The sequence below is a fragment of the Jaculus jaculus genome, chromosome 3, assembly GCF_020740685.1.
Source record: "Jaculus jaculus isolate mJacJac1 chromosome 3, mJacJac1.mat.Y.cur, whole genome shotgun sequence".
Lineage (NCBI taxonomy): Eukaryota > Metazoa > Chordata > Mammalia > Rodentia > Dipodidae > Jaculus > Jaculus jaculus.
Window position 1 is genome coordinate 126,061,384 of NC_059104.1, and position 25,241 is coordinate 126,086,624.

The 25,241-nt window shown below is 38.5% G+C and overlaps 1 protein-coding gene across 2 annotated transcripts; it reads left to right on the forward strand.

The window, feature by feature from the left end:
• The first annotated feature begins 525 nt into the window (after positions 1-525).
• On the forward strand, positions 526-22,994 carry Chordc1 (cysteine and histidine rich domain containing 1). Of its 2 annotated transcripts, none has more exons than XM_045145830.1 (11): positions 526-764; positions 4,198-4,247; positions 7,528-7,584; positions 9,029-9,186; positions 10,629-10,732; positions 11,405-11,460; positions 14,670-14,740; positions 16,780-16,885; positions 18,957-19,076; positions 19,864-19,926; positions 20,147-22,994. In XM_045145830.1, the coding sequence occupies exons 1-11, from the start codon at positions 701-703 to the stop codon at positions 20,291-20,293; spliced, it is 996 nt and encodes a 331-aa protein (XP_045001765.1). In that variant the 5' UTR covers positions 526-700; the 3' UTR covers positions 20,294-22,994. The 2 variants fall into 2 exon arrangements, with proteins under 2 accessions (XP_045001765.1, XP_004661994.1); XM_004661937.2 differs by having other exon boundaries at positions 527-764; positions 11,402-11,460.
• The last annotated feature ends 2,247 nt before the right edge of the window (positions 22,995-25,241 follow it).

Sequence of the window (25,241 nt, forward strand, 5' to 3'; positions counted from 1 at the left end):
AAATTTGGGAAGTATGTGCTGGAATTAGCATTGTTTGCACGTGTGTATTAACCTAACAATGCACTGTATATAATATCCTTGAAATTATAGGTTGAAGAACTCCCAAGTGGAAGCGAATACTCAATGTCAGCTATTACAGCAGGATTTTAGAATTGCGATTCTAGGGTTGCCTATGAGCCACAATTTTCTTTTGTTTTTCTACTTTCAAAGTGCTGCCCGACTCTCGGAGCACTGCTTTTCATTTTCAATGCAATCTGACTGCAACCTTCTGGTTACTGAAAAGCGCACGTTTCCTCCTCCGGCAGAGACCCGGGGGGTGGGAACGCGGGACACGCGGGGAGGAACCTCTGCGATCCGCGCTCACTTCGCTCGGAACCCCGGGGAAGGGCACGCAGGGCGCAGGGTGCCGCTCGCGGGAGACTTCCGTTTCCGTTCAGGGGTGTCTCCTCTATAAGTGTCCGGGTGCGCCCCAACTGCGCTCACCTGCCGGCGTCCCACCCGGTACCGCTCGCGGCTTCCTCTTCTTCCTGTCTCTTCTGCGCGTGTGCGACCGGAACGTTCGCGAAGGTTCGTGAAACAGCGCGGGCCGTTTCCGGAAGCCGGCAGCCGGGCGATCAAGTCACCCTGGGGCTGGTGATCGGAGAGTGTAGCCTGCACGGTGTAGCGGTTCCAGGCGTGTGTGCTTGACCCGGAGGACTACATGGCTCTGCTGTGCTACAACCGCGGCTGCGGCCAGCGCTTCGACCCCGAGACCAATGCGGATGGTGAGTAGCCGCAGGGCCCGACCCCGACCCCGGCCTGCGCCCTCCGGGGAAGCCTGTGCGGTCCTGTTCGGTGCACACCCGCTCTGACGAGTGACTTCTTTTCAAGGTGCTCTCGGTCGGAATCCCTCTCCTGTCTGCCGGAACACTGCATTGTCCTCTCCACAGCGGCAGCGTTCTTAGCGAGCTCTTGCCCGGGCCTCCGTTTTAATGCCGTGCCCTGCCCCGCCGACAGGGAGTCCTGAGGGTTCCTCAGCCCCTGGGATGCATGGCCAAAGCTGATACCTACACTGGGTGAACCAACCGAGCGTTGGGAAGAGACCCGTGAACTCTGTCTGCATTACTAGAATATTGTAGGAGGTGACAGCACTTCTCAGATTCGGCTAGCGAGTATAGTTTGCCTTCAGCATCCCCAGCACTGATGGGTCCGTCACTGTGTTACATGGTTATCTACATAGCGAGCCTGTGAAGGGTGCAGTAGCAAGCTCTTAACACGGGAAACATGGCATGGCCCAGAATCATGCAGGAGTTTAAAATTCGGGTGTCATTGATGATCTTTTTCACCTTTGAGGTCTTTGAAATCTTATCATAGATTGGTGACAAGCTTTAAATAAGGGTGTAACAGGACGTAAAGGGAAAGGTGAATCTGTAAATTCTCCTAGTCTCACTGACGTTCTCAAAATACTTAGAGAGAAAACTGAATTCCCCCCCCCAATGGGTAACAAAATTACGAAACAAGAAATTAAAGTCCTGTGTGTACCCTCTGTACCTTTGTTAGTGCACATACTCTTTTTAATGCCATGTACAGAAAACATGGCTTGTGCTTTGGTTCCACAGTTTTACATAGGTAGATTCAGGTGTGAACTTCTGAGAAGATAACAGCTGTTTATTGGTTGCTTGTCTACCCATGTGTGAAATTGTGCAGGGCTAGAAAAAAGCAAGAAGAGGTCAGGAACCGCAGGAGTAAACACAGTCCAGGGTTATTACCTCATAGGCCTGGACACTCTATAACATTTTTATTTAATTTATTGCACTCAGAGAGACAAAGAAAAGAGAAAATGGGTGTCCCAGGGCCTCTAGCCATCCAGATGTCCCCCTTTGTGCATCTGTCTTTGTATGGGTACTTATTAATCAATCCCTGCCTGTTAGGCTTTCCAGGCAAACACCTAAACTGCTCAGCCATGTCTCCATCCTGAAACAACAGCAAGAACAATAAAGGCTTATTCACTTTAGCAAAGTGGGAATTATTTTAGAAACTTGAGACAAGTCAGTCAAATAAATTGCCTTAATGAAGGGAAGATGAAGAAAGCAAAGGTGAGGAGAAGACTGAAAGCACTAGATGTGGGAGATGTTTGACCTTACATGTTGGCTAAAATTACAAATTCAAGGGCTGATGTTGAATATAAAGGCAGATTCTGTATTTTTCATGGAGAGCAGTGATGAATTTTTTTTGTCTTGCTTAGGAAACGGTTCATTTGCATGCAGAACTCTCTTGATGGTACGGTATAACTGCCATGCTTTTTTGCTCATATCATCATCTTAGTGGCTATGTGTGTGTGCATTCTATCAACAACAAAAAAAGGACTCTTTCCAAGAGAATACAAAAATAAGGTAGCAGGAGGGGATTATGAACAGAATATATCATGTACAGGTATGAAAATTCTCAAAATAGTTTTTGAAAATACTCCAAAATGTGGGGCGAGAGAGATGGGTCAGTGATGAAAGACCTTGTGCGCAAAGTCTGATGGCCAGTGTTCAATTCCCCAGAACCCATTTTCGCAAGTGGTACTTGCATCTGGAGTTGCTTTATAGTGGCGGGAAGGCCTGGCATGCCAATATTCATTCTCTGTGTCTGTCTGTGTCTGCCCACCCCTCTCTCTCAAGTTAATTATCCTAAATTTAAAAAAAAAAAAAAAGGACTCCAAGATCATAGACCTTTTTAGTTTGCAATGCAAAGTAAGTTAAAAAGAATGTGATTGGTAATTTCTATATGTTAAACACTAGAAAAAGCACAACTTAGGTGTGGTGGCCCAGAACTGGAATCCTAGCACCTGGAAGGCAGAGGTAGGAGAATGACTTGAGTTTGAGGACACCCTGAAACTACAAAGTGAGTTAGTTCCAGGTCAGCCTGGACTAGAGTGAGACCCTACCTCAAAAAGCCAAAACAAGCCTTTTTTATTAAAAAGCACAACTTTATTTAAATCTACATATACAAGGAAATTGAAGGAGCTATGTTGACAAAATGAGAATTTAAACCAGAGTTTAAAAGCCCTCAACACCTAACCACTACTGTATTGTGGCTTCTCACCTATAAAATAATTATTTCAGCAAAACTGATGAACCTGGTAAAGGCTAGAGAAGAAAGTGACTGTCATTTGCTTATGTGAGTTTCAAATTTTGTCTGTGCTAATTTTGTGGTTACGATCTCATTCCTGTTGTCATTCTACCAAAACATGCCACCACTAGGACTGCTAATTTTATGCCCAGAGTATTTTATATCACTTCATGCCTGTGATTGTACATTAAATTCTCTATTAGCAGAGATGGTATTCGTTATGCAAATTCCCCTGTCAGCTAGATGGCTTCTTCATCCACATTTGCCTCACTTTATTTTCCAGTTCTTAATTCCACTACTACTTTAATTAACAGACTTCCTGATTATATTACACTAGCTAGTATTTTATCTTAGATAATCTAAGGAAGTAATATTGTGTGTTACTGAGTATAGAGAGATTTCTTAGATTACTAAAACTTAATCAGAAATTATAGTTTGAATTGAGTAAAACAGACAAAACAGTAAAATAGCTAAGAAAAGTGGAGAGGAATGAAGCCTTTTTTTCTCTTTAAGTTTGTGATCCTGTGTATCCAGGGAGTAAGTATGTCAGCTGCCTTTTTTTTAAAGTAAATACTACATGTTCCTGATTGTAATAAACTTCCTTTGTAATGAATACCTAGGAATTGATTCTGTTTCAGAATACTTATTAACAATTGGACGTTGCAACAATTTTTAAAATGTTAAGCCTATTTTTACAAAATAATTTTTTAGAGAATTCCTTGGTCAACTTCTATGGATCATTGCATATAAATACTCTTTAAATTTGGTGTTTTTCTAAAAGTATTGAACTATGGTCAAAATCTTACGGCTTAAAGTTTCAAAACTAGTATGTTACTACAAAAGTTTGAGGAATATAGAATTTACTTGTTTTTCTTAAACTGTTCTGTATTGTTTTTTACCTACAGTTGTCATACTCCTAAGAGTCTTAAGACTTTTAACTATTTACTATTTTAATACAAGTGATTTTGTGTTGTGTGTCAAACCACAGTGAATTTTTAAGGATTTGTACTGCCTGCATTTGGGGTCCTAGCACCTAGAGGGATGGTGATGTGTTCATTCTTCATTGTAAAAAGTTGTGCTCTCCCTTCTGTTTCTGACCAGATGCTTGCACATACCACCCAGGGGTTCCCGTCTTCCATGACGCCTTAAAGGTAGGAGCTAGATGCATCTTCATTTTATTCATAATTGTTTAGTAAACTTGGAGATGTCAATTAAAAATGTCTCCATTTTCTCTTTGTTTTTTCCTCAGCTTGCAATTTTTACTTTTAATGACCATTTGGGGCTGTTTACAGCATATTCTCCACTAATAGTAAAGAAGATTGTAGATGGTGATATTTTCATTCGGAAACATCTTCCCTTCTTAGTTTTGAAGGGAAGTAGAGGCAGTTGACTTAATCTCAGTCACCACAGATAAGGGCTTTGGGTATTAGGAGTGGTGGTTGTAGTGTAGGAAAAAACCCCCGCGGGGGTCCCCACGCTCTGCCCGGATAAGGCGACACCCCAAATCACTCACTCACGAGAAGCGGTCTTGATGCAAACTGCAAGAGGATTTTATTCCAAGCGCGCTGGGGCCCACAGTCGTACACCGCACAGGGGTAGAGGACTGCAGAGCCCCGAATGCAGGAACAGGACAGTTTTTATTGGGTTTTTAACAAAGCCTGTGCCTTAGACCAATCATTTTCTAATATTAGGAGCCCCGCAGGGTGTTAGCCAGTCAGTTGGTGCCACCCCATAGTTTCTAAGCCAATTAGTTTATGACCTTGGTGGTCAGCATTTGCGCAGGTCCTTGGGTGGGAGTAGCAGAGTGTGGTTCCAGTCTCCTATGACCTTGGAGGTCAGCCTTTGTGCAATTCCTTAGGTGGGGGTAGCAGAGTATGGTATCAGCCTCCTATGACCTTGGTGGTCTGAGGCAGGCTGCTACAGCTTATGGTGCGAGCTACTAAGACTAACAGTGTGGGCTATTAAGGCTTATAGTGTAAGGCTTATAGTGCAGGCTATTTACAGAAACCAAATAAGTGGTTCACTTTATTACTCATTTCCCATCCTTGAGGGCTATCTCATGCCCTTTTACCTAGTTTTATATTAGGAGTGGGCTCTGATATAATGAGAAGAGGGATTCTTTACTTACTTCCAACAGAGAGTAAAGCCTGGAGTTTGAGGTATGCAGGGAGCCCGCTTAAGCTCCCCTTGGAGCGTGATAGTATTTCTGAGCTTCTGAATTCTTGGGCCTTTCAGTAGATGCTCAGCAGCACTATTCTCAGCACAGACTCTAGTGTAAGTTGGAATATTTTTACTGAAGAGTTTTTCACCTGTAGTTCCTTCATGATCTAGGGAATCAGAAAGAGAATTTTTTTGTCTGGGTTTGTGATGCTAATCTTTTTTAAAAGCGCAAGGTTGCACATGCCAACGGCCCTGGCATGCCAATTCTTTCTCTTTCTCTCCCTCCCCCCAAAAATATTGAAATAAGAAATTCATAATAATGTGGTTTATATGAGAAATTTTCTCAAGAAAATGATCCATTAGGCCATTATGATGTTGGATATTACTAGTCTTACATGTTAAAACAGTCCTGCCCTGTCTACACTTTGGAAAAGTACCTTCTAGAAGTGGTTAGCCTCTTGGCATGTAACTGATAGAGAAAGGATGTTAACCAAGGTGCATAGCAGAGAAGTTTGTGTTCTGCTTAGCATTGTGTGAGAAATGTCATTCAAAAGACCTTTGACCTGGCTCCTGCTTACATCTTCTTCCTCTCTGCAAACCTTTATGGGTGTTGGAACTGGTTCTGTAAGCATATTTGTTTCTTTGGGAAAGAGTTGTTTTAATATTCTTCCTTGCGATTCTTCCATCAAATTTGCCCTTATGTGTCACATCCTATTCCTAAAATGTAGACTGTTTTTATTACTCTCTACTGGATTTTATTTCCTCTATTCTGTAAATCTGTTTTCTTAGCTTAGACTTCCCATAGCCCAATAAATTTCAGAAAAAATATGTACATTATAAGACCACTAGTTTTCTGTTTACCCAAATAAGTAATTTAAATTTATATTAACAAAAGAAAAACAAAAATCTTTCAATGTTAAAGGGGGACTATTCACAGAGGAAGACAGTCCTCAAGAAAAAACAATTGGCCAGTTTAGGCTTACATACTTAAGTTTATGACTTTTTAAACTGAGGACTGTCATTAGACTCAGATTGGTACCTGGGAGCAGGTACCTTGTATCATGTCTTTCTTACTCTGTATCCAAGTGTCTGATGTTGTTAGTAAAGCTTCATGCAGAAATTGTTTTTGTTTGTTTCCAGGTAGGGTCTCACCATATTCCACACTGACCTGGAATTCAATATGTAGCCCAGACTGGCCTTGAACTCTCAGCATTCCTCCTACCTCTGCCACCCAAGTGCTGGAATTAAAGGTGTGTGCTACCACACCCAGCTAGGTTTTTGTTTTTGTTTTTCAGGATTTTTCAAGGTAGGGTCTCACTCAAGCCCAGGCTGCCTTGACACTCATTCTATGGCCTCAGGCTGAACTCACAGTGACCTGCTTTGCTTACCTTTGCCTCCCAAAGAGTTAACATTAAAGGTGTGCCTAGCAGAGTTTACCATTTAGCATGGGGTCTGCTGAAAGCTGCCCTGCATAATTCATCTTTAACCTTGCAGTTAAGTTAGTTCTATAGCATCTACTACAGACGACTTTTTAACTTGACAGGAAGGAACATGTGATTTGGAGGAGAGGGTCAGTCTTAGCATTCAAAATCACTCACCTTCCCCAATTTCCTAGCTTCCTGTTCTATGCTAATAAAATAACTTGACACTTTGCTTTAACACCACATACTCATTCCTTCCTAATCTGTTTACTTGCCTGAAAGTGTTTACCTTAAGAGATGAAGGCATAGGCTGCTGTGTTGATCAGTGGTTTTTCTGAAAGTAAGATTACTGATTTTTGAGCTGTAGTGGCTTTTGTTCAGAAACTCCAGTATTATAATTATTACTTTAGAGTTTTTCAAGTAAAGCACCTTTACTTATTCCCCAGATCCTTAAATGTGTGAATTTGTGGGGGTATGTGTAGTACTGAGGATCAAGTCTAGGGTCTTGTGCACATTAAGGAAGAGCTTCACCCAGGAGCTGTATCCCTAGCCCAAATATGTTTGTTTGGTTTATTATTTTTTTAATCAAGTACGATTCTTAAATAGAAGCAATTTTTGGCTTTCTAGTTTAAGGTGTTTCCTTTGTTGACAGGTTATAATAAACCATATTAACATTGGCTAATATAAATATTAAAAGTCACTTCACTTCACCAAGACAACAGTTTATGGCACCTTTAAAACTAAAAGGGTTATTTCAGAATTTAAGAAAATAAATGAAAAAGTTGTTTTTCTGGGTGGTGGTTCCCATGAAGAAACTTATTTTTAGGAATTTTTTTTTCTTTTCTCATAGGGTTGGTCTTGTTGCAAGAGAAGAACAACTGATTTTTCTGACTTCTTAAGTATTGTAGTAAGTATTGCTTCTTTTCCTAGATTATTTCTGTGAAAGTACATAATCCTAGAGGCTATAGATTTGAAGAGTCTGATTTCTGACTTAATGTTAGCTCATCAACTATCAGATATGTTATTTTAAAAGGGGAGTTCATCTCCTTCCCAGAGCCTCTAAAATAATGTATCAACTTTGGAAATTAAGTTTTTACTATCATTAATTACTAATTTGTCATTGTAAATTTTGATTTTATTAGTCTTTAAATAACATCAGGAAGAAGGAAGTGGTAGGCAACAAAGCATTTTTAGTACACTACAGTTGTATATTGAGATGCCCTTGAGGGACTGAAGAGCTGGTTCAGCATTGAAAGGTACTTTCTTGCAAAGCCTGACAGCCCAGGTTCAATTCTCCAGTAGCCATGTTAAGCCAGATACACAAAATGGCACTTGTACCTGGAATTAGTTTGCAGTGGTAAGAGCCCCTGGGGCACCCCCTTTTTCTTCCTCTCTCCCGCTTGGTCTGTCCTTCCCTTTCCCTCCCTCCCTCCCTCCTCTCCATTTGCAAATAAAAGTATTTTTAATTAATTTAAAAAAAAAAACAATGCCATTGGGCTGGAGAGATGCCTTGATAGTTAAAGCACTTACCTGCAAAGCCAAAGAAGCCAGGTTCAATTCCCCAGGACCCATGTAAGCCATATGCATAAGATGGTGCATGTATCTGGAGTTCGTTTGCAGTGGTTAAAGGCCCTGGCATGCCCATTATCTATCTAGAGTTGGTCTGTCTCTTTCTCTCACACACGCACAAAAATTAAATTCTTAAAAAGCTGCCATTGAACTGTTCTATGATTTTACACCACACTGAGACAACGCACTGAGAAAGGAAACTAAATACCAATTGCTCGCTTTTACAGGTGAGGAATCAGATTTTAAAAGATTGCCTTTAAGGTCATACCATCAAATTAATCAAGACTTTTGTTTTCTTGGATGGGTAGGTCATTTTTGAGACAGGAAGGAACTCATGAAGCTCATGCTAGCCTCAAACTCATATGTAGCCAAGGATGATTCTCCTACCCCCACCTGCCAAATGCTGGAATTACAGGCATGGGCTACCAGATACTGCTTATGTGTTGGCTTTGGCTCCAACCCAGAACTTTCTGCATGGTAGGCAGCATTCTAGTAACAGAGAGCCCAGACTGAGGCATTTTCAAATAAAGAGATTTTGTATATATAATTTAGAAGGGCTTTTTTTCTGTAAATGCTTTAAAACAAGAGAGATCAAAATTCATTTATTGATAATAGTGATATTAATGTTTTTAAATTAAGTATGTAATAAAGGTATTTGTATGAGGTGTTGCATGGTGGGGCTATGGGCAGTCTGAGCCTCATAATGAAAAACTGTCCTGAAACAACAGAAATAAATAAAGCATATGGTAGCATGACTGTTAACATGTATCTTGCACTAACAGGGCTGTACAAAAGGTAGGCATAATAGTGAGAAGCCACCTGAACCTGTCAAGCCCGAAGTCAAGACTACTGAAAAGAAAGAACTCTCTGAATTGAAACCCAAATTTCAGGAGCACATCATTCAAGCCCCTAAACCAGTAGAAGCAATAAAAAGACCAAGGTATACTCTATACAGTTGTTTATATTTGCAACATTTTGTCTAATAGCATTTGTAGTGGCTACTGGGTTTGTTTTTTCTTCAATAACCTTTCAATTTTATTTGAGGCAAGCACACAGTAAGACTTCATTATACATTTGTTTATTGTACTGCCATAATTCTAGTGCATGTATTTTCAGGGTAGGGGAGTTGCATGTTTTTCTTTTCCATATATCATTTTCAGTGTGTCATGGTGAAATTCTGTCAGGTTGTCCTTTTCGTGGAATTAGTTTGAGTTGAAACTGGACATAGAAACCTAATAACTTTGCTTTACTGTCAGATATGTGAAAGCCAATCATCTCACAGTACTGCTGTGGTTTGCATGTATTCGTTTTAGATGGCTTGTCAAAAAGCTTTTAAGATGGATTTTGCTTTAAGTAGAATTAGACAGATTTTTCATAATCACCTTCTTCTCAGACTGTATTTTTTCACATGATAGTGAGTTTACCTCTGTCATGCCATGCCAGTGTGTCCTCATACTGTACTTAGGTACTGATGATGCTAAAGACCTAAGAGACTTGATGTTTGTTTGGTCATTCTATTTTGAAGTACAGACCATTGTTCAAGATCAGAAATCTATCTTGAGACATTGTCAAACACCAGACTAGCCTGTTAACAAAATTACCAGAAACTTTCTATCATTGCATTGTTAACCTTAGCACCATTTTTAATGACATTTGCTATAGTACAATAGCAATATGAGTTAATATAATTGCTTTAAATGACAGGCTATATAGTTTTACTTAAGAGGCAGTGAGAAAAATTGAACATTTTATTTTAAATTCATCTGGCATATGAGATATGGGTTTAATGTATTTCACTAATACCTGCCAGCTTATCGCTCTGGGTGTAGTGTGAACAACCTATAGCTTTGATTTTCTAACCTTAATACTAATTTACTGAATTGGCTTGTTGTATATGCAAAAAAATTTTTAAAAACATTTAAGCATACAGAAAATGCCTTGCCATGTAATTGTATCTGAGCTTACAAGTCCATATGCCTAGCCACACCATTATCTACTAGTAAAAATGAATATGGGCCCACCTGCTACATACTGACCCTTTTATTCTATACTTAGAAGTTTTCTGAGAATGGACTGTGATAGTGCATTCTCATCCTTTTCTCACAGTTAACTCCTCTTTACAAACTTAGTTTAGTCTCTTCTCTAGTCCTGCAGGGTCATAACTGAATATGCTGTCAGTGGCATGAGTGTTCAAGACTTAATATAAAAACAATTTTTTTAAACCTAAAGTGTAGGTAGACTATAACATTTATAAAATACTTACTTGGAGTACCAATACACAAACCATTTAACATCTCATAAGGAAGGTTTTGGTTATCAATTTAAGTACAAAGAAATATTTTGGTATATTAATAATGGTAATAAGGCTTCAAAATTCTCCAGCCCAGATGAACCAATGACAAATTTGGAATTAAAAATATCTGCTTCCCTAAAACAAGCTCTTGATAAACTTAAACTGTCATCAGGGAATGAAGAAGATAAAAAAGGTAAGATACTGTTTTATTACATTTTTCTGTATAAGTACATGCTCCTCCACAGGAGATTGGCAGTGTTTCACTGAATGTGAGCGAAAAGGTAGCACATTGGAGAGAGAAGATGAACCCCAAGTGCTAATAACACCTCAGCATGGACATGTTGGCTCCTTCATTATGCCTAAGTGCAAAATGATGATAACTTAAGGTTTCTTTGTACATCACATAAAATATATTTTACTCTCAAATCTGTGTCTAATATTAGGGGACAGAAATTTGGTTTGGTGATTTCTCTTTTACAAGAGAACAAAATTATATGAGACTAAATAAAGCATGTCATAAAATAAAAATGTCATCTGTCATATTAGAGATACAGGCAAAACCTAGTCATGATACTAGGGCTTTTGGTTTGTTTTGTTTGGGGCAAGGTCTTGTCCTATATCCCAGGCTGGCTTTGAACTCATAATTGTCTTGTTTTCAACCTCTCAAATGCTTGTAGCAAACATGAACCACCATATCCAGCTGTATCTTTTATTTGTTTTTGTTTTAAAATAGACTTTTTTTTAAAAAAAAAAAAAAAGTATGCTATAGGGGAGTTCTATTTTAATATTTTAATTAGATTTTTTTCCCCTGGTTTCAAAGAAAGATAGTGATGAAATTAAATGTGATTCTGTTTTCTTTCAGAAGAAGACAGTGATGAAATTAAGATTGGGACCTCATGTAAAAATGGAGGGTGTTCAAAGGTATTTAACCAAACTGAATATTACAAAGTAAAATTTTAGTATTGAAGCAAAGGGCTGCAACTTACTCTCTAAAACTAGTTAATAGTTTGATGCCTGTTACATATTGGGTACTTTGTTGTTGAAGTCTAAGGCTACAAACATGCTAAGAGCATGTCTGTTAGAACTATAGGAGTAACATTTGCTGCATACTCAACATGTGCTAGACATTGTTTTAGGAGATGTTTTTTGGTTTTGGGATATTTTTGTTGTTGTTTCTGTAAAACCCTCTTTCAGAGTAGGCACTGTACTGAAGGAAGAAGGACAATAAAGAGGCAGTTAAATGTGAATTCAATTAGACATGAAGCTACTTCCATGGCTCAAGTTGGGAGCTATTTAAGGTTTGTCAGTAAAGTTCTTGCTGTGGATACATGAGATCAAGATTCTGAATAGAGGAGGGGTGAGTTGTAACCCTGGGGCAGAGGGCTACTTAGGGAATGACAAGGTTGTGGCAGTTGGGCAAAAGTATGAAAGTGTAGTGGGTAGAGAAGCGGACAAGATCATCGAGGCCCTAAGCCAGCTGAGTTTGGGCTGCATCTAAGTTTTAAGGGGTTGGTTTGTTTTGCCTTTTGAGACAAGGTCTCTCTCTAGCTCAGGCTGGCCTCATAGTCCCAATCCTCTGCTTCAGCTCAGTGCTAGGATTGCAGGTGTGCAAGGCCATGCCAGTTTCTGGAGATGTTTTAATTTAAAAGATTTCTTGGGAGAAGAATGGATACATATTGATGGAGCAGCAGTGGGGCTGGAAGAAAACAGCTTGGATGCTATTGTGGAAGACCAGGTATTGGAACTGGAAAGAAGGCAGCTGAGGATATATAGTTGAAGGGTGTAGTTGATGAGACCTTGTCCTACCTGCTGTTATGTAACTCCTACACCTCTCCTGCTTTCTTCATGGCACTGTTGACCTTTCTTGGCTCATTCTGCTACTATCTACCCAGCCTTGGAATAAGTAAGGTTTATGATAATAGAGATTTATTGTGCTTTTTGTTTCCTCTTTTTTATCTTTTAGTTTATTTTTATTATTTATGTGAATGTGTATGGAGGGGTGCACTGGCCACATTCAGTCCACACACAGCAATCCTCACCTGTCTGTCTCCATTTTTTAAAATCTTAATTATTTTACCTTTGGTATTGACAACTTTCATTATTACAGACAATAAACCATGATAATTCCCCTCCCCCACATTCCCCTTCACATAACCACTCTCCATCATATCCCCTCTCTCTCTAGTCTCTCTTTTATTTTGATATCATCATCTTTTCCAATTATGAGGATCTTGTGAAGGTAGTGCTAGGCACTGCGAGGTCATGGGTATCAAGGCCAATTGATTGCATTGTAAGCAGTCTTATACTTCATTTGTCTCTTACATTCTTAGCACTACCTCTTCTGCAATCAACTATGAGCCTTGAAAGACGTGATATATTTCAGTGCTGAATACTCTCCTGTCACATCTTCTCAGCACTTTGATGCCTTTTGGGTCATCCCAGTGGTCACTGCCATCTGAAAAGTGGAAGTTTATCTAGCCAAAAGTAAGAGTAGTGTTAACATATGGGTATGAACGCTAAGTAAAGTCCTTAAAGGGCAGTTTGGTGAGCATATGTATAGTATATGCATTTAGCCAGACAAAAGCATTACACTCCTAAGGCTCATGAACTCCCCCACTGTAGGTTTTCAGTACCAGGCATGTAATCCCCCCCCCCCCCATAGAGCGGGCCTCCAGTCCAATTAAAGAGCAGTTAATTTCCCCCATAACAGACATACTACTATTGGACTCGTTCGATCATTTGACCTGGCTGACCAAACTTGAGGCATGGAGTTCTCCACTGTTTTCACTGCTGATGACTTCTGTCTCCAGTAGGGCTGCATGCAGTGTAGCTTTTTGTCAGCTGGTCTGCAGGGAGGAGGTTTTCAGCTCAGCTCCAGCAAGATTTCTCAGTGACCTTGCAGCCCAGGCATATAGAGTCTTCAACAGTAGGGTCTTACCATCTATTTCTGGTAGGAAACTAAGAGCCTTGGCTATGAGCTGTAATGTTTTGGGAGACATCACAGACCTCCCTGGCCAACAACTCACTGGAAGGTATCCCATCCCCAGCACTGAAAATTTTCTAGTAACAATCTATGGCTTCTGAGTGTGCCATTATCCAAAAAGTAGGTTCTTCACAGCATCCTAAAAAGCGACTTCAGATATGTAAAATATCTAGAACTGAATGTGATAGACGGTATGAGGTCCTTTTAATTAAAAGACTTTTAACAAGCGAGTGGTAATAATTAAAAAGTAGTAGAGAAAAAAATCAGAAGTTGAAAATGTGAATTAGAAAAGAGTCTGGTTGCCTAAATTTTGCTAGTTTGTAAGGTTAGCATAGTAAATTGATAGATACTTGTAGGCAGATTGGTAAGGTTTTATGACAGCTTCATAGCATTGTAGAAGGTAATGAGAAAGTGAGACTATGGATTATGCTTTGGAAAACTGAGGAGATAGGAAGAGGCATAGAGGGAGCTGGTATGAGGGAGTTCACTGTGACTTCCTGGGTTGATGTGTTTGTGAATGGTCTTCAGGAGAGAGACATCAACAAATTTGTCTTCTGTGCTCATAGTTCTCAGCTGTATCCATATTGATTTGATAACATAACTTTTTGTGAATTCATCTGTAGAACCTTCACCTACAACTGCAATGTGCCCAGCCCAGATCTTCCAGAAAAACCATGGATGTAGACATGTCTGTAGCTCATGTGGCCATTTATAAGGATAAGAAATTACCACTCTTCTTAAACTCTCAATAAGATCTCCCATATGTTAATTGATAATGCCCACACCAGGTGTACTGTGCACATGACTCATGGTGTAGCTGTATTTCTGTTAGAGTACAAGCCTCTTGATTTTAGCATGTCTGTAATTTAAATACTTGAATATAGCTAGATGGTACCTCTTGCTTAAAAAACTGGAAGCATCTTAATACAGTCTGTCACCTTTTCTATTTGCTTTCCTCATGGGGACCTTATGTTTAACCATATTCAAAAGAGGGTAATTTTTCATTCCCTAATGAAATATCAGTGTTTTCAGTAATTGCTGTTATTTTCGAGTATTTTGCAAGTATATAGGGTGTCCAGTGTTACAGATAAGTATAAGATGCAACTGAGTGATAAATAATTCCTTTTCTCTATTTTTTCTCTTTTAGACATATCAGGGGCCACAGAGTCTAGAAGAAACCTGCGTATATCACTCTGGAGTACCTATTTTCCATGAGGGGTAACTTACACATGATTAATTAAAATATTTATGGTATACATTAGAAATGTTAAACTGTTGTATCTTTATTTTTTTTATGTTTTGAAGACTATCATTTTATTTCCTAACTACAGATTTATATTACTTTGATAATTTGCATGGCAATCATTCAAAACTATACATATAACTATACATATATATATATATATATATATGTTGAGAAAAAGTTAACTGAACACTAAGAGGTTTACAGTTGGTCTGTAAAACTGGTATAATTTTGTATACTACCTTCCAGCTTTCTATTTAAATAATGCTCTGTAGTAATTTGAAAAATCAAGCAAAATACAAACTAAGAGGAAGCAAGCTGGATATCTATGACAAAGACATTCCAAATAAGTAAAAATCAGAAAAAAATGGATTATGAATTTTTTGTAAACAACACAAATGAGAAGGGAAAATTAAGGCACATGGGTGTTAAAATAACAGTGTGAACATTAGTCTTTCCCAGAAGTAAGATGACAAAGTGAAAATTGTTTCCCAGATTTTTATTCATTGAACTTTGTATTTTGTTCTTTGTATATTATTCATCAGTAGCCTTACACACCCATACATAAAGAACCATATATTCATTATCAACTGTAGTCACATTAATACTGTTTTCTTGTCTACTTTTTATTCCTTTCATATAGGCTCAGTCCCTTTTGAGCCAATCTGTTTACTTTGTGATTTCTATGTTTAGAGTTTAAAGCTAACCATTATTCTCAACTCAACTAGTCAAGTATGATTTTTCTGTTAGGGTGAGGGAATAGAAGAACAGGAGATACAAGAATGGCAGATTTCACACTTCTGTAAAGAATTTTTTAAAAGCAGACAAAGGCCTCCAAGCTTTGCTGCAGTCTTGATGTGGAGAAGAAAATAGTTTTGATTTTTAAAATTTAAAACTGTTGTATCGTTAAATGTTTAAAAGCACTTGCCTTCTTTTTATTGGTGAGGTGCGGAAGAAGTTTTTATTCATTTTGTTTGTTTTGGTTCTTTTGAGGTAGGAACTCACTCTAGCCCAGGCTGACCTAAAACTTACTCTAGTTCTAGACTTGCCTTGAACTCATGGTGGTCCTCCAACCTCTGCCTCCTTTGTGCTGGAATTAAAGGTGTGCACCACCACACCTAGCAAGATTAGTTTTTAAGTGACCAGTTTGACTTTGCAGTGTGGTGATGATATTATTTTTGTTTTCCTGCCTTGTACTCCTGAGTTGTAGCATTGCAGACATATACAACCATGAAAATGATAAAGTTCATTTTCTTTGTATGAAAGACTGTTCTGCATTTTATAGAACATGAGGAATCTGGACCTGTGGACAGTGAAATAACCATTATCTATGAAAGTCCATACCTTCTTCCCACTCCCCCTCCCTTTCCTTCTCTCTCTCCCTTCCCTGCCCCCTCTGTGTGTGTGTGTGTGTGAGTCAGAGAGAGAGATTATTTATATGTAAGCACAGAGAGAAGAAAAACACAGAGAATGGACACACCAGGTCCTCTGGCCACTACAAATGAACTCCAGATGGATGCACCTCCCTGTGCATCTGAAAGCCAATACTTCTCCATAGCTGTCACTCTAGATCTTGTCTTCTGCTTGTTTCTATATGTTTCTGGCCTTCAGCCTGGAGTTTTCCATTGTTGAGCAGCAGCCTGTGGTGCAGAAATTTTTCTCAAGTCAGTGATAATGTATTTTGCTTACTTTAGGATTGGCCTGCATGGGTTTGTAGGCATGAGTTTTAACTTGCTGTGTCCTATGTGAGATTACTTAAGTAGGAAGGCTGTAAGTCTTTGATCATATCACTTGTGTGTGCTAGCTTCATGAGGGAACTGGAAATGTTGTGAAATTTTTTGTGTGTTTTTAGTCAAGCACACTAAAATTACTACAATAAATGACACCAGTTTTTAAATGATGTGCCTTATTGATGTGTATCTTAGTAATACATGTAAGATAGTAAAGTTGGTTTTTGTTTATTAAATCACACCTGTCATAATGATAATACTGGATTTAATCCAATTTTTTAAAGGATGAAATATTGGAGTTGTTGTAGGAGGAAAACTTCTGATTTTAATACATTCTTAGCCCAAGAGGGCTGTACAACAGGGAAACACGTGTGGACTAAAAAGGATGCTGTAAGTAACCTTTCACAGTAGCATACTGGCTTGTGTTTCTCTAAGTCATTTAAAAGATTTGAAGTTAGCATGTTTTTTAGTTATAAACATTCTCACACTGCACTCTCACAACCACACTCTCAAAACACTGTCGGCTGAACAAAATAACTTGCATGGTTGATGCATGTATGTGAGTTTTTGTGAAATACCCAGGCATGCCAAAATCAAAAAATCTTTGTTTTGTTAGATTTGCAGCCTTTTATAGATTTTTATTTACTTGTGTTTTTAATATTTTTTGTTTTTATTTTTATTTATTTGAGAGCAACAGAGAGAGAGAGAGAATGGGCATGCCAGGGCCTCCAACCACTGCAGACGAACTCCAGATGTGTGCGCCCCCTTGTGCATCTGGTTAACTTGGGTCCTGGGGAATCGAGCCTCGAACCAGGGTCCCTAAGCTTCACAGGCAAGCACTTAACCACTAAGCCATCTCGCCAGCCCTTGTGTTTTTAAAAGTGACCTCTCTGTTTGTTATTAAACTAAAATTTAGCATTTTTTTTTTCTTTTTTGATCACTCAAAACTTCAAACATGGCCTAGAGAAATGGCTTAGCAATTAAGGCACTTGCCTGCAAAGTTTAATTCTCTAGTTCCCATATAAAGCCAGAGTGCACAAAGTGGCACATGCATCTGGAGTACATACATATGAATGTACAGTCCGTCTAGGGATCAAAGAAAAGCACTGTGGGCTTGTTTCAATGGAATTTTTTTGTTATTATTGTTGTTTTTGTTTTTCGAGGTAAGGTCTCACTCTAGCCCAGGCTGACCTGGAATTCACTATGGAGTCTCAGGGTGGCCTCAAACTCACGGCAATCCTCCTACCTCTGCCTCCCGAGTGCTAGGATTAAAGGCGTGTGCCACCACACCCAGCTTTGGAATTCTCTTTTTTTAAATATTTATTTATATGTATTTATATAAATACATATATTTATATTTATATATTTATTTACTTATTTATATTTATATAGGGAGAGGGGAGAGAGAGAGAGGAAAAGGCAAATACTGAATATGCTAGGGCCTCTAGCCTGTACAAATGAACTCCAGATGCATGTGCCACGTTGTACATCTGGTTTACATGGGTACTGAGGAATTGAACCTGGGTCCTTAGGCTTCATAGGCAAGGTCCTTAACCATTCAGCAATCTCTCCAGCCCCTCAACGGAATTCTTTTGCATGCCTCTGCTATGGGAAATTTGTAAAAGGTGGTAAAAATGGTGTATGGTATCAGTTCCTACTTTACTTGGCAACTTTTAAAAAAGACTTGTGCTATGTACATAATTTTTAAACACCTATTTAATAATAAGAAAGGAAATAACTTGTTTCTAAATAAAGTTTTGTGTTTGGCTATTATAACATGCTACGTGAACTTTCTGTGCTGTTTTGACAACATACCTGTCTAAATACTGGGTTGTTGGTTTGTTTTGTTTTGTTTTGAGATAGGGTCCTACGTGGACCAGACTGTCCTTGAATTCTCTCTGTAGCCCAGGATGACCTTGAACTTCTGGTCCTCCTGCGTCTTCCTCATTTGCTGAGATGACAGTCATGGTCCACCATGTCCAGTTTATGTGATGCTGGAGAATAGAGCTTCTTGAATTAGGCAAGCACACTACCATTTGTGCTATAGCCTATGGTGATACTTACTGAGGTATAAACTATTAAAACAGGGTAAAGTTCAGTAAAGCTTCTTAAGTTATCATTTTGAAAATACAGTAATAGGGCTGGGGAGGTGCTCAGTGGTTAAGGCACTTGCCTGCGATGCCTAATGACACAGGGTTGCTTCCCCAGTACCCATGTAATACATGTGCAGTTTGTTTGCAGTGGCTGGATTCATTCTCTCTTTCTCCTGGCAAGCAGATAAGTAAAATAGAAATTAAAATGCAATAATAATATAGCCTTAAAGGAAGCAAATGAAATGGGAGGAGCAAGCAGAACTCCCTTAAGGTAGTGCTTATTGGGTGGCTTATTGGGCTGGCTGCTCTTCTGAAGAAGTTAATTGTATGGTGCCTCTTAAACTTTCAAAGCTTCTCTTCTATTACAGGGGAAAAAAGTTGTTCCATGTAGACATGACTGGCATCAAACTGGAGGTGAAGTCACCATTTCAGTGTATGCTAAAAATTCTCTTCCAGAACTTAGTCGAGTAGAAGCAAATAGTACATTGGTAAGTACACTAAGCAACTGAATCAAAGTTATTTAAGCAGAGTGTGTTTTCATATTCATGTCTTCACAAAATGTTTTTCTAATGGGAAATAATTACAAATGACTTTCATGAAAACAATGTTTTATTTTTTGGTTTTTCAAGATAGCCCACACTAATCTGGAATTAGTCTCACTCAGCCTGGCCTAGAACTCAGAGCCATCTTCCTACCTCAGCCTCCCAGGTGTTGGGATTTAAAGGCATGTGCCACCACACCTAGTGAAAACAGTATTTTAAATGAAAGTGTGTAACAGTTCTATTTCTTGGGTGTTCTAGAAACATAATAGCTTAGAAGAGGTGGCAGATAACTGTTCTTGTCTAAACCTTTTCTGTTACTGGTTTTCTTATATAAAAAACCCACAATACTGACATTTTGTTTTAAAACATTATTTTGTTTGGAGGAGGCAGAAAGAGAATAGAGTGAGTAAGAGTACACTAGGGCCTTCTACCACTGTAAACAGCTCCAGACACATGTGACACCGTGTGCATCTGCCTTTACATTGGTACTGGGGACTTGGACTTGGATATTCAACCACTGAGTGATCTCTCCAGTCCCAGCATTTTCTTCTATCTTACTATGTTATTCAGTGTCTTGTCCTTGCAATCAGTGTTTGGTTCCACAAACCTTCAGTATAACTTGGATGTTAATCACTTGACTGGTAGTGTGACTCATTGTTACTGTACATGCTTAGGAGGTATGAGGCCCTAGCACATACACACTTACAAAATTAACTTTCTGTATCTATTTCAGTTAAACGTGCACATTGTATTTGAAGGAGAGAAGGAATTTCATCAAAATGTGAAATTATGGGGTGTAAGTATTATGAATCCGTCAGATTTTTAAAAGATAACTTTAAAAGAGCATCTTTGGAAGAAAGGCAGTACTTCACTAGCACTAACAGAAAGGTCATGAGGTCTTGTCAAGAAGTAAAATGGTCTCAGGCTTAAGTTTGGTGTTAATAATGTCAGCAGGATACATGTTTTTCTCTAGGACCAATAACAGCACCACATTTACTCTCCTTGATGTGCTACAGGTGATTGATGTTAAGCGAAGCTATGTGACTATGACTGCAACAAAGATTGAGATCACCATGAGAAAGGCTGAACCCATGCAGTGGGCCAGTCTGGAATTGCCCACAACCAAAAAGCAGGAAAAACAAAAAGAAGATCTTACAGATTGATTGAGAGAAGGAAAAAAGCTGTTGTCTATTTCTGAGTTCATGTGTGGCGAAGTGGTAGCTTGCTGCTGTAATCTTTTGTTTTGTTTTTTTCATTTGAATGACATTTCATAGTCTACATGGGGTTCTTAAAAGCCAAAGTCAGTTCAATTTTTTTGTGCCTCCAGTCTTCCTTTTGAGTTCCATAATACTGGGTATTCATTTCTCCTCATTGTATTACCATACTTCTTACCCTTACTTGAAGAAATGAGAAGACTTCACAAACATTTCTTATGGAAAAATAAGGGATATTCGGTTGTCTCCCCTTCACCCACAACATGTCTTTTCACCCATAATTTAGAAAGCAAGATGGAAGGTCAAATTTTAATTGTGTCCCCCCCCCAATGGATCTTGTTCCTATACTTGAAAATCGTTTCTGTTATTTCTTCTGTGGAATGGTTACTTTTTTAAGGCTAATTCTGAGGTAGTGCAGTAAGCATGGGGAATAAGGGAACATATGAATTGGCTAAGAAGTAACAATTTATTTGCAGTTACCTTGATTACATCATTATCTGTACCTGCTGCACAATATGGTTTAGGAGTATAGAAAGCAACTAAGAATATAGAGGTAATCAACATTTTATAAGACCAAGCAATAATGTTTAAAAATATATTCCTGATTACTTAAAGGTTTTGGTGTTAAGACTAAATTTAACCTGTTTTGTAGTCTAAACCCTCTTGGTTTCATATGTGTGTGTGTGTACATACATACGTATATGTATACACACACACACATATATGGTTTCCCTGATGAAAAACTATATTTGGAAACAAAGCTGTTTGTTGTGCATTTAAGGGATGTGTTGTCATTTGGCTCTGGGATGTTCCTACAGCCTCATTTTTTGATCACTTGGTCTCCAGCTTATTTGAGGCACTACTTAGAAGTCTGTGGAGGTGTTGAATCTGGCTGGCACAAGTCTGCCACTGGGAGCAGCCCATGAGGGTTACACTCCTTGGCTGGCTTCCTTAGCAACCTGGTCAGGGCCATGTGAAGAGCCTTTGTCTCATGTTCCTGCCACTGTGCCTTCCCAGCCACGATGAACTGTACCTTCCTAAAAGAGCCAAAATAGATCTTTCCTCCCTTAAGTTGTTTCTGTTGGGTGTTTTGGTCAAGGTAAAGGGAAAAGTAACTAGTAGATTATGGGAAAACCAAAAATAATAACTTTGCTTTATGATACCAATTACCAATAGTAAATTAGCTTAAATCTTTTGATGTCATTTAAATTAAAGCTTTCATAAACAACTTGACAGTTTTGTTATATAATATTGATTATATGTTATTTCATTTATGTTATAGATGACATGGAATTTTTATGCTAATTGGAACCATTAATGAATATATTACTTCCTGAGGCAGAGCTCAAGAATAAAATTTAAGTTATTTTGTTGTGAAGGTCAAAAAATTCTTGCAAAACTTAATGAAGTAAAAGGGGTTTTCTTCCCAAACTCTTTGGTATTAATAGACTTTAGATAAGTTTTAAAGCCAAAGCATTGTTTTAGTTAATTAAGAGTTTGTACATAGCATGCCGCTTTTGTTAGCAAATAACTGTTAGAGATATATAATTACTTAAAGGCCTAGTTCTGTCACAGTCACACCAACAAAAATCTGATAACCAGGCTCTGATGACATTGAACATGGCAAGAAACCTTCAGCATTAAAACTTGAATCCAGATAAAGTACTTCAGTGTATAAGTAGTACTGAGAAAGGTACTTGAGTTTTTACAGGGATCTGATTTAGAAACGGCATGAAGTCTTGTTTACTGTTTGGGGAAAGAAGTAGAAGCCTTTTAATTTAATACTGATGACACCCTGCTTACTGCTTCTGAAGGCTGTTTTCCCCTAAGTAACTTAATCTGTTAGAATTAAACTATTAAAAGCAAGTGACATTACACTAACCTCAGACTTAGTTACAAAGCATTGTTGTTTTTTTTTGTTTGATACAACTATGGATTGTAGTTAATTGTGACCATTTAACCTGTTTCTTATTTTGAGAACCTCTCTGAATGTTGCTCAGATAAAAATTAAGATTTATCTTAGACTCATACATAAAGGGACACAGTCTTTGTTAGGGTCTTTTCTGTTGGTTTGTTTTTGGGTTTTGTGTGTGTGTGTGGTTTAGTATGTTAATTTGTCAAAATAAAAAGTTAATAAAAATGCTTAATTCTGTCAGGCAATTTCTGTAGAACATATGCTTTGTCTTTCTTAATAACTACTATATCCAAGCAGTCAAACCTAGGCATGTAGTAGTGCACATTCCCCACTTTTTAACATCTTACAAAATCATAGAGCATTTAATTTAAAGTGTCTATTTTTATTGGATCTCTTAAGGGTAGTTCTTAAATACTTCTCTTAGGATTAAGCCAGTGAATACCAACAGTGAGCTGAAATCAGCTGTTTACAGGAATATGTAACCTAGGATCATATAGGTGCACTGACAATGGGCTGCTTTGTAATTGATATTTTATGCTAGAGATTTTACTAAGTATAACATGTTTGATTTTCTTAGCTCTTTGGAGTAAAGAGAACTATTGAAGTAATCTTGAAAATATTTTGTGAGAGCTTAAGATTGCTCTTCAACCTCCATGTTAAAAACAAAAGTCATTCCCAAGCCTGATAATTTGGATCTTGCATACATGCACAATAAACTTGAAAGTTCATTTATGAGATCTGGTGTCCATTTTGAGGTAATGGGGTATGTACTTAACAGCGTGTTGTTCAGGAAAGGTCCAATCTGGTCCAGGCTGATCTGAACTCTCTAGCCCAAGTTGACCTCAAACTCATTGCAGTCCTTCAACTTCAGTCTCCCAAGTACTAAATTATAGGCATGAGCCACCATGCTTGGTTAGCATTATTTTTATCTATTTGAACATGATGGGTTATTTTATTCTGCTTTGGAATTTTTTTATAGCTTATTTATATGGGTGTGCCGGGGACTCTTGCAATAGCAAATGAACACTACATGATTTCACCACTTTCTGCATCTAGGTTGCATGAGTAGCTTGAGAATTGAATGCAGGCTGGCAACCTTTGGACACAAGTACCTTTAACCACTGAGCCATCTCCCTAGCCCCTTATGCTCTTGTGTAAATGCAAATTACTTTATTTGGCACTCATCTGATAATGACTTTATGCTTTGCCAGTGTTGTCATTTTATGTCCTCTGAAATGTAAGCTTAACTTAAGCCCAACTTACTTGTAAGTTTCATTGGTAGCTCTTTCTGTTTTCTAATAGATGGGAAGTTGTGTTTTTCCATAAATGCTTCTCTACTGTTCTTACTGTTGAAGTACATGTAATGTTGTATGGCTTGCCTTTTAGTTAATGATAGATGCCTATGGCCATACACATGTGTAGCACTATGCTTAAAGACCCAGCTTGTCAAGTTTTTTGCTCTGTGGTTATTGCCTGATAACTTTTCATGGAGTTCTTAAATGCCATAATTTCCTTATACATTCCCACAGAAACACCTACATATATGATTGTTCTAAGGTAGGATCCCATGTTAGAAATAACATGCAGTGTTGGTGTTTTTTATTTACCTCACTAAATACATTTTCCCATTTCCATCTATTTTCCTGTAAGTTTCATGTTTCTGTAAGACCAAATAGAATTCCATTGTGTGTGTGTGCCATATTTTCCTTAATCCTATCTATTGATGGCCACCAATTCCAATTCCTTGTCCTTACTACTGTAAAGAAAGTGATAAAACATGGATGAACTAGGATCTCTAGTAGAGCATAGGGTCCTTTGGCTTATATGCCCTGGAATGGTATAGCTGGGTCTGACACATTTCTAATCTTAACCAAGAAACCCTTACTGATTTCCATAATTGGTGCACCATTTTGTATTTACATCAATACTAAGGGCTCCTTTTTCCCCATACCCTGTGAGAATTTTTGTCATTTGCCTGCTAGAGGATAGCAATTCTGACATGGGTGAAATAGAATCTCAGAGTGGTAGGTTTTTTTGCTGTTTTTATTGACAACTGCAAAGTAGTTTTAATTTGTACTTCCCTAATGGGTAAGGATATTGAGCATTTCAGAATACTCGCTGGCCATTTGTATTTATTTTCCGAACTCTTTAGAGTCTTAGCCTAATTTTTGATTGGGTTCTTTGTGGTGTTTGCATATTCTACACATTAAACCTCTGACATATGTATAGTTGACAAAAATTTTCTCCTAGGCAATTGATAGCAGTGTTAGTTGTCAGCCTAATCCTCCATGGGAAGCACCATTGTGGCATGTGTGTGTGTTTCCTTTAGTCTTTAAACACTCAAAAGTTAGTTGAATACCCTCCATCTATTTCATATGTACACACACACACCCCACAGCTCTCACCTCAAAGGAAATGAGTGTATTCTGGAGCCAACTATGAATGACCTTGGTCTGGGGATACGGCATTCAGGTTGCCCAGATGCCATGTTGCAGTGTGGTAAATGTTACAATGACAGAACAAAGTGATGAATCATACTGCAAACACAGTGGTGAGTATATCAAGTAGATGGGTTACTGCAAAGTGGAAAGAGCTTTGTTAAGACCAAAGATGCTGCCCAATGACAATTCTAACCTTTGAGTTGGTGGGACCTGGTAGAGAATCTGTTCATACATTCTAAAGGATTTACCTAATAGTCACAGGACGTCAGGTCACACAAAAGTGGGCAATAAGTGGCAGTTTATGGGGCTCAGGTGAGTACAGTAATTTGCTTCTGGACCAGCAACATTCCTGCTGTTCACAATTATAGCAGTTTGAGTCAGCCTTGTAGAATGCTTAGCACTGTAGCATTTTCTGGGAACCCCAGTTTATATATGGGTGGTGCAGCTTGCATCTCAAAGAGATCTGACAGACAGAAAGATGCATCTTGGGATAGTATAGAGACAGGGTGAGGCAAATGTGCCAGATAGAAGAGCTGTATTA

What these genes read in the sequence shown, in the direction of transcription:
- Chordc1 (XM_004661937.2), top strand. Translation starts at nt 701, where the DNA reads ATGGCTCTGCTGTGCTACAACCGCGGCTGCGGCCAGCGCTTCGACCCC. An exon ending in GAATGAAGAAGATAAAAAAG is followed by an intron (nt 10,733 to 11,401) that starts GTAAGATACTGT and finishes GTTTTCTTTCAG; the next exon opens with AAGAAGACAGTGATGAAATT. An exon ending in AAAATGGAGGGTGTTCAAAG is followed by an intron (nt 11,461 to 14,669) that starts GTATTTAACCAA and finishes TTTCTCTTTTAG; the next exon opens with ACATATCAGGGGCCACAGAG.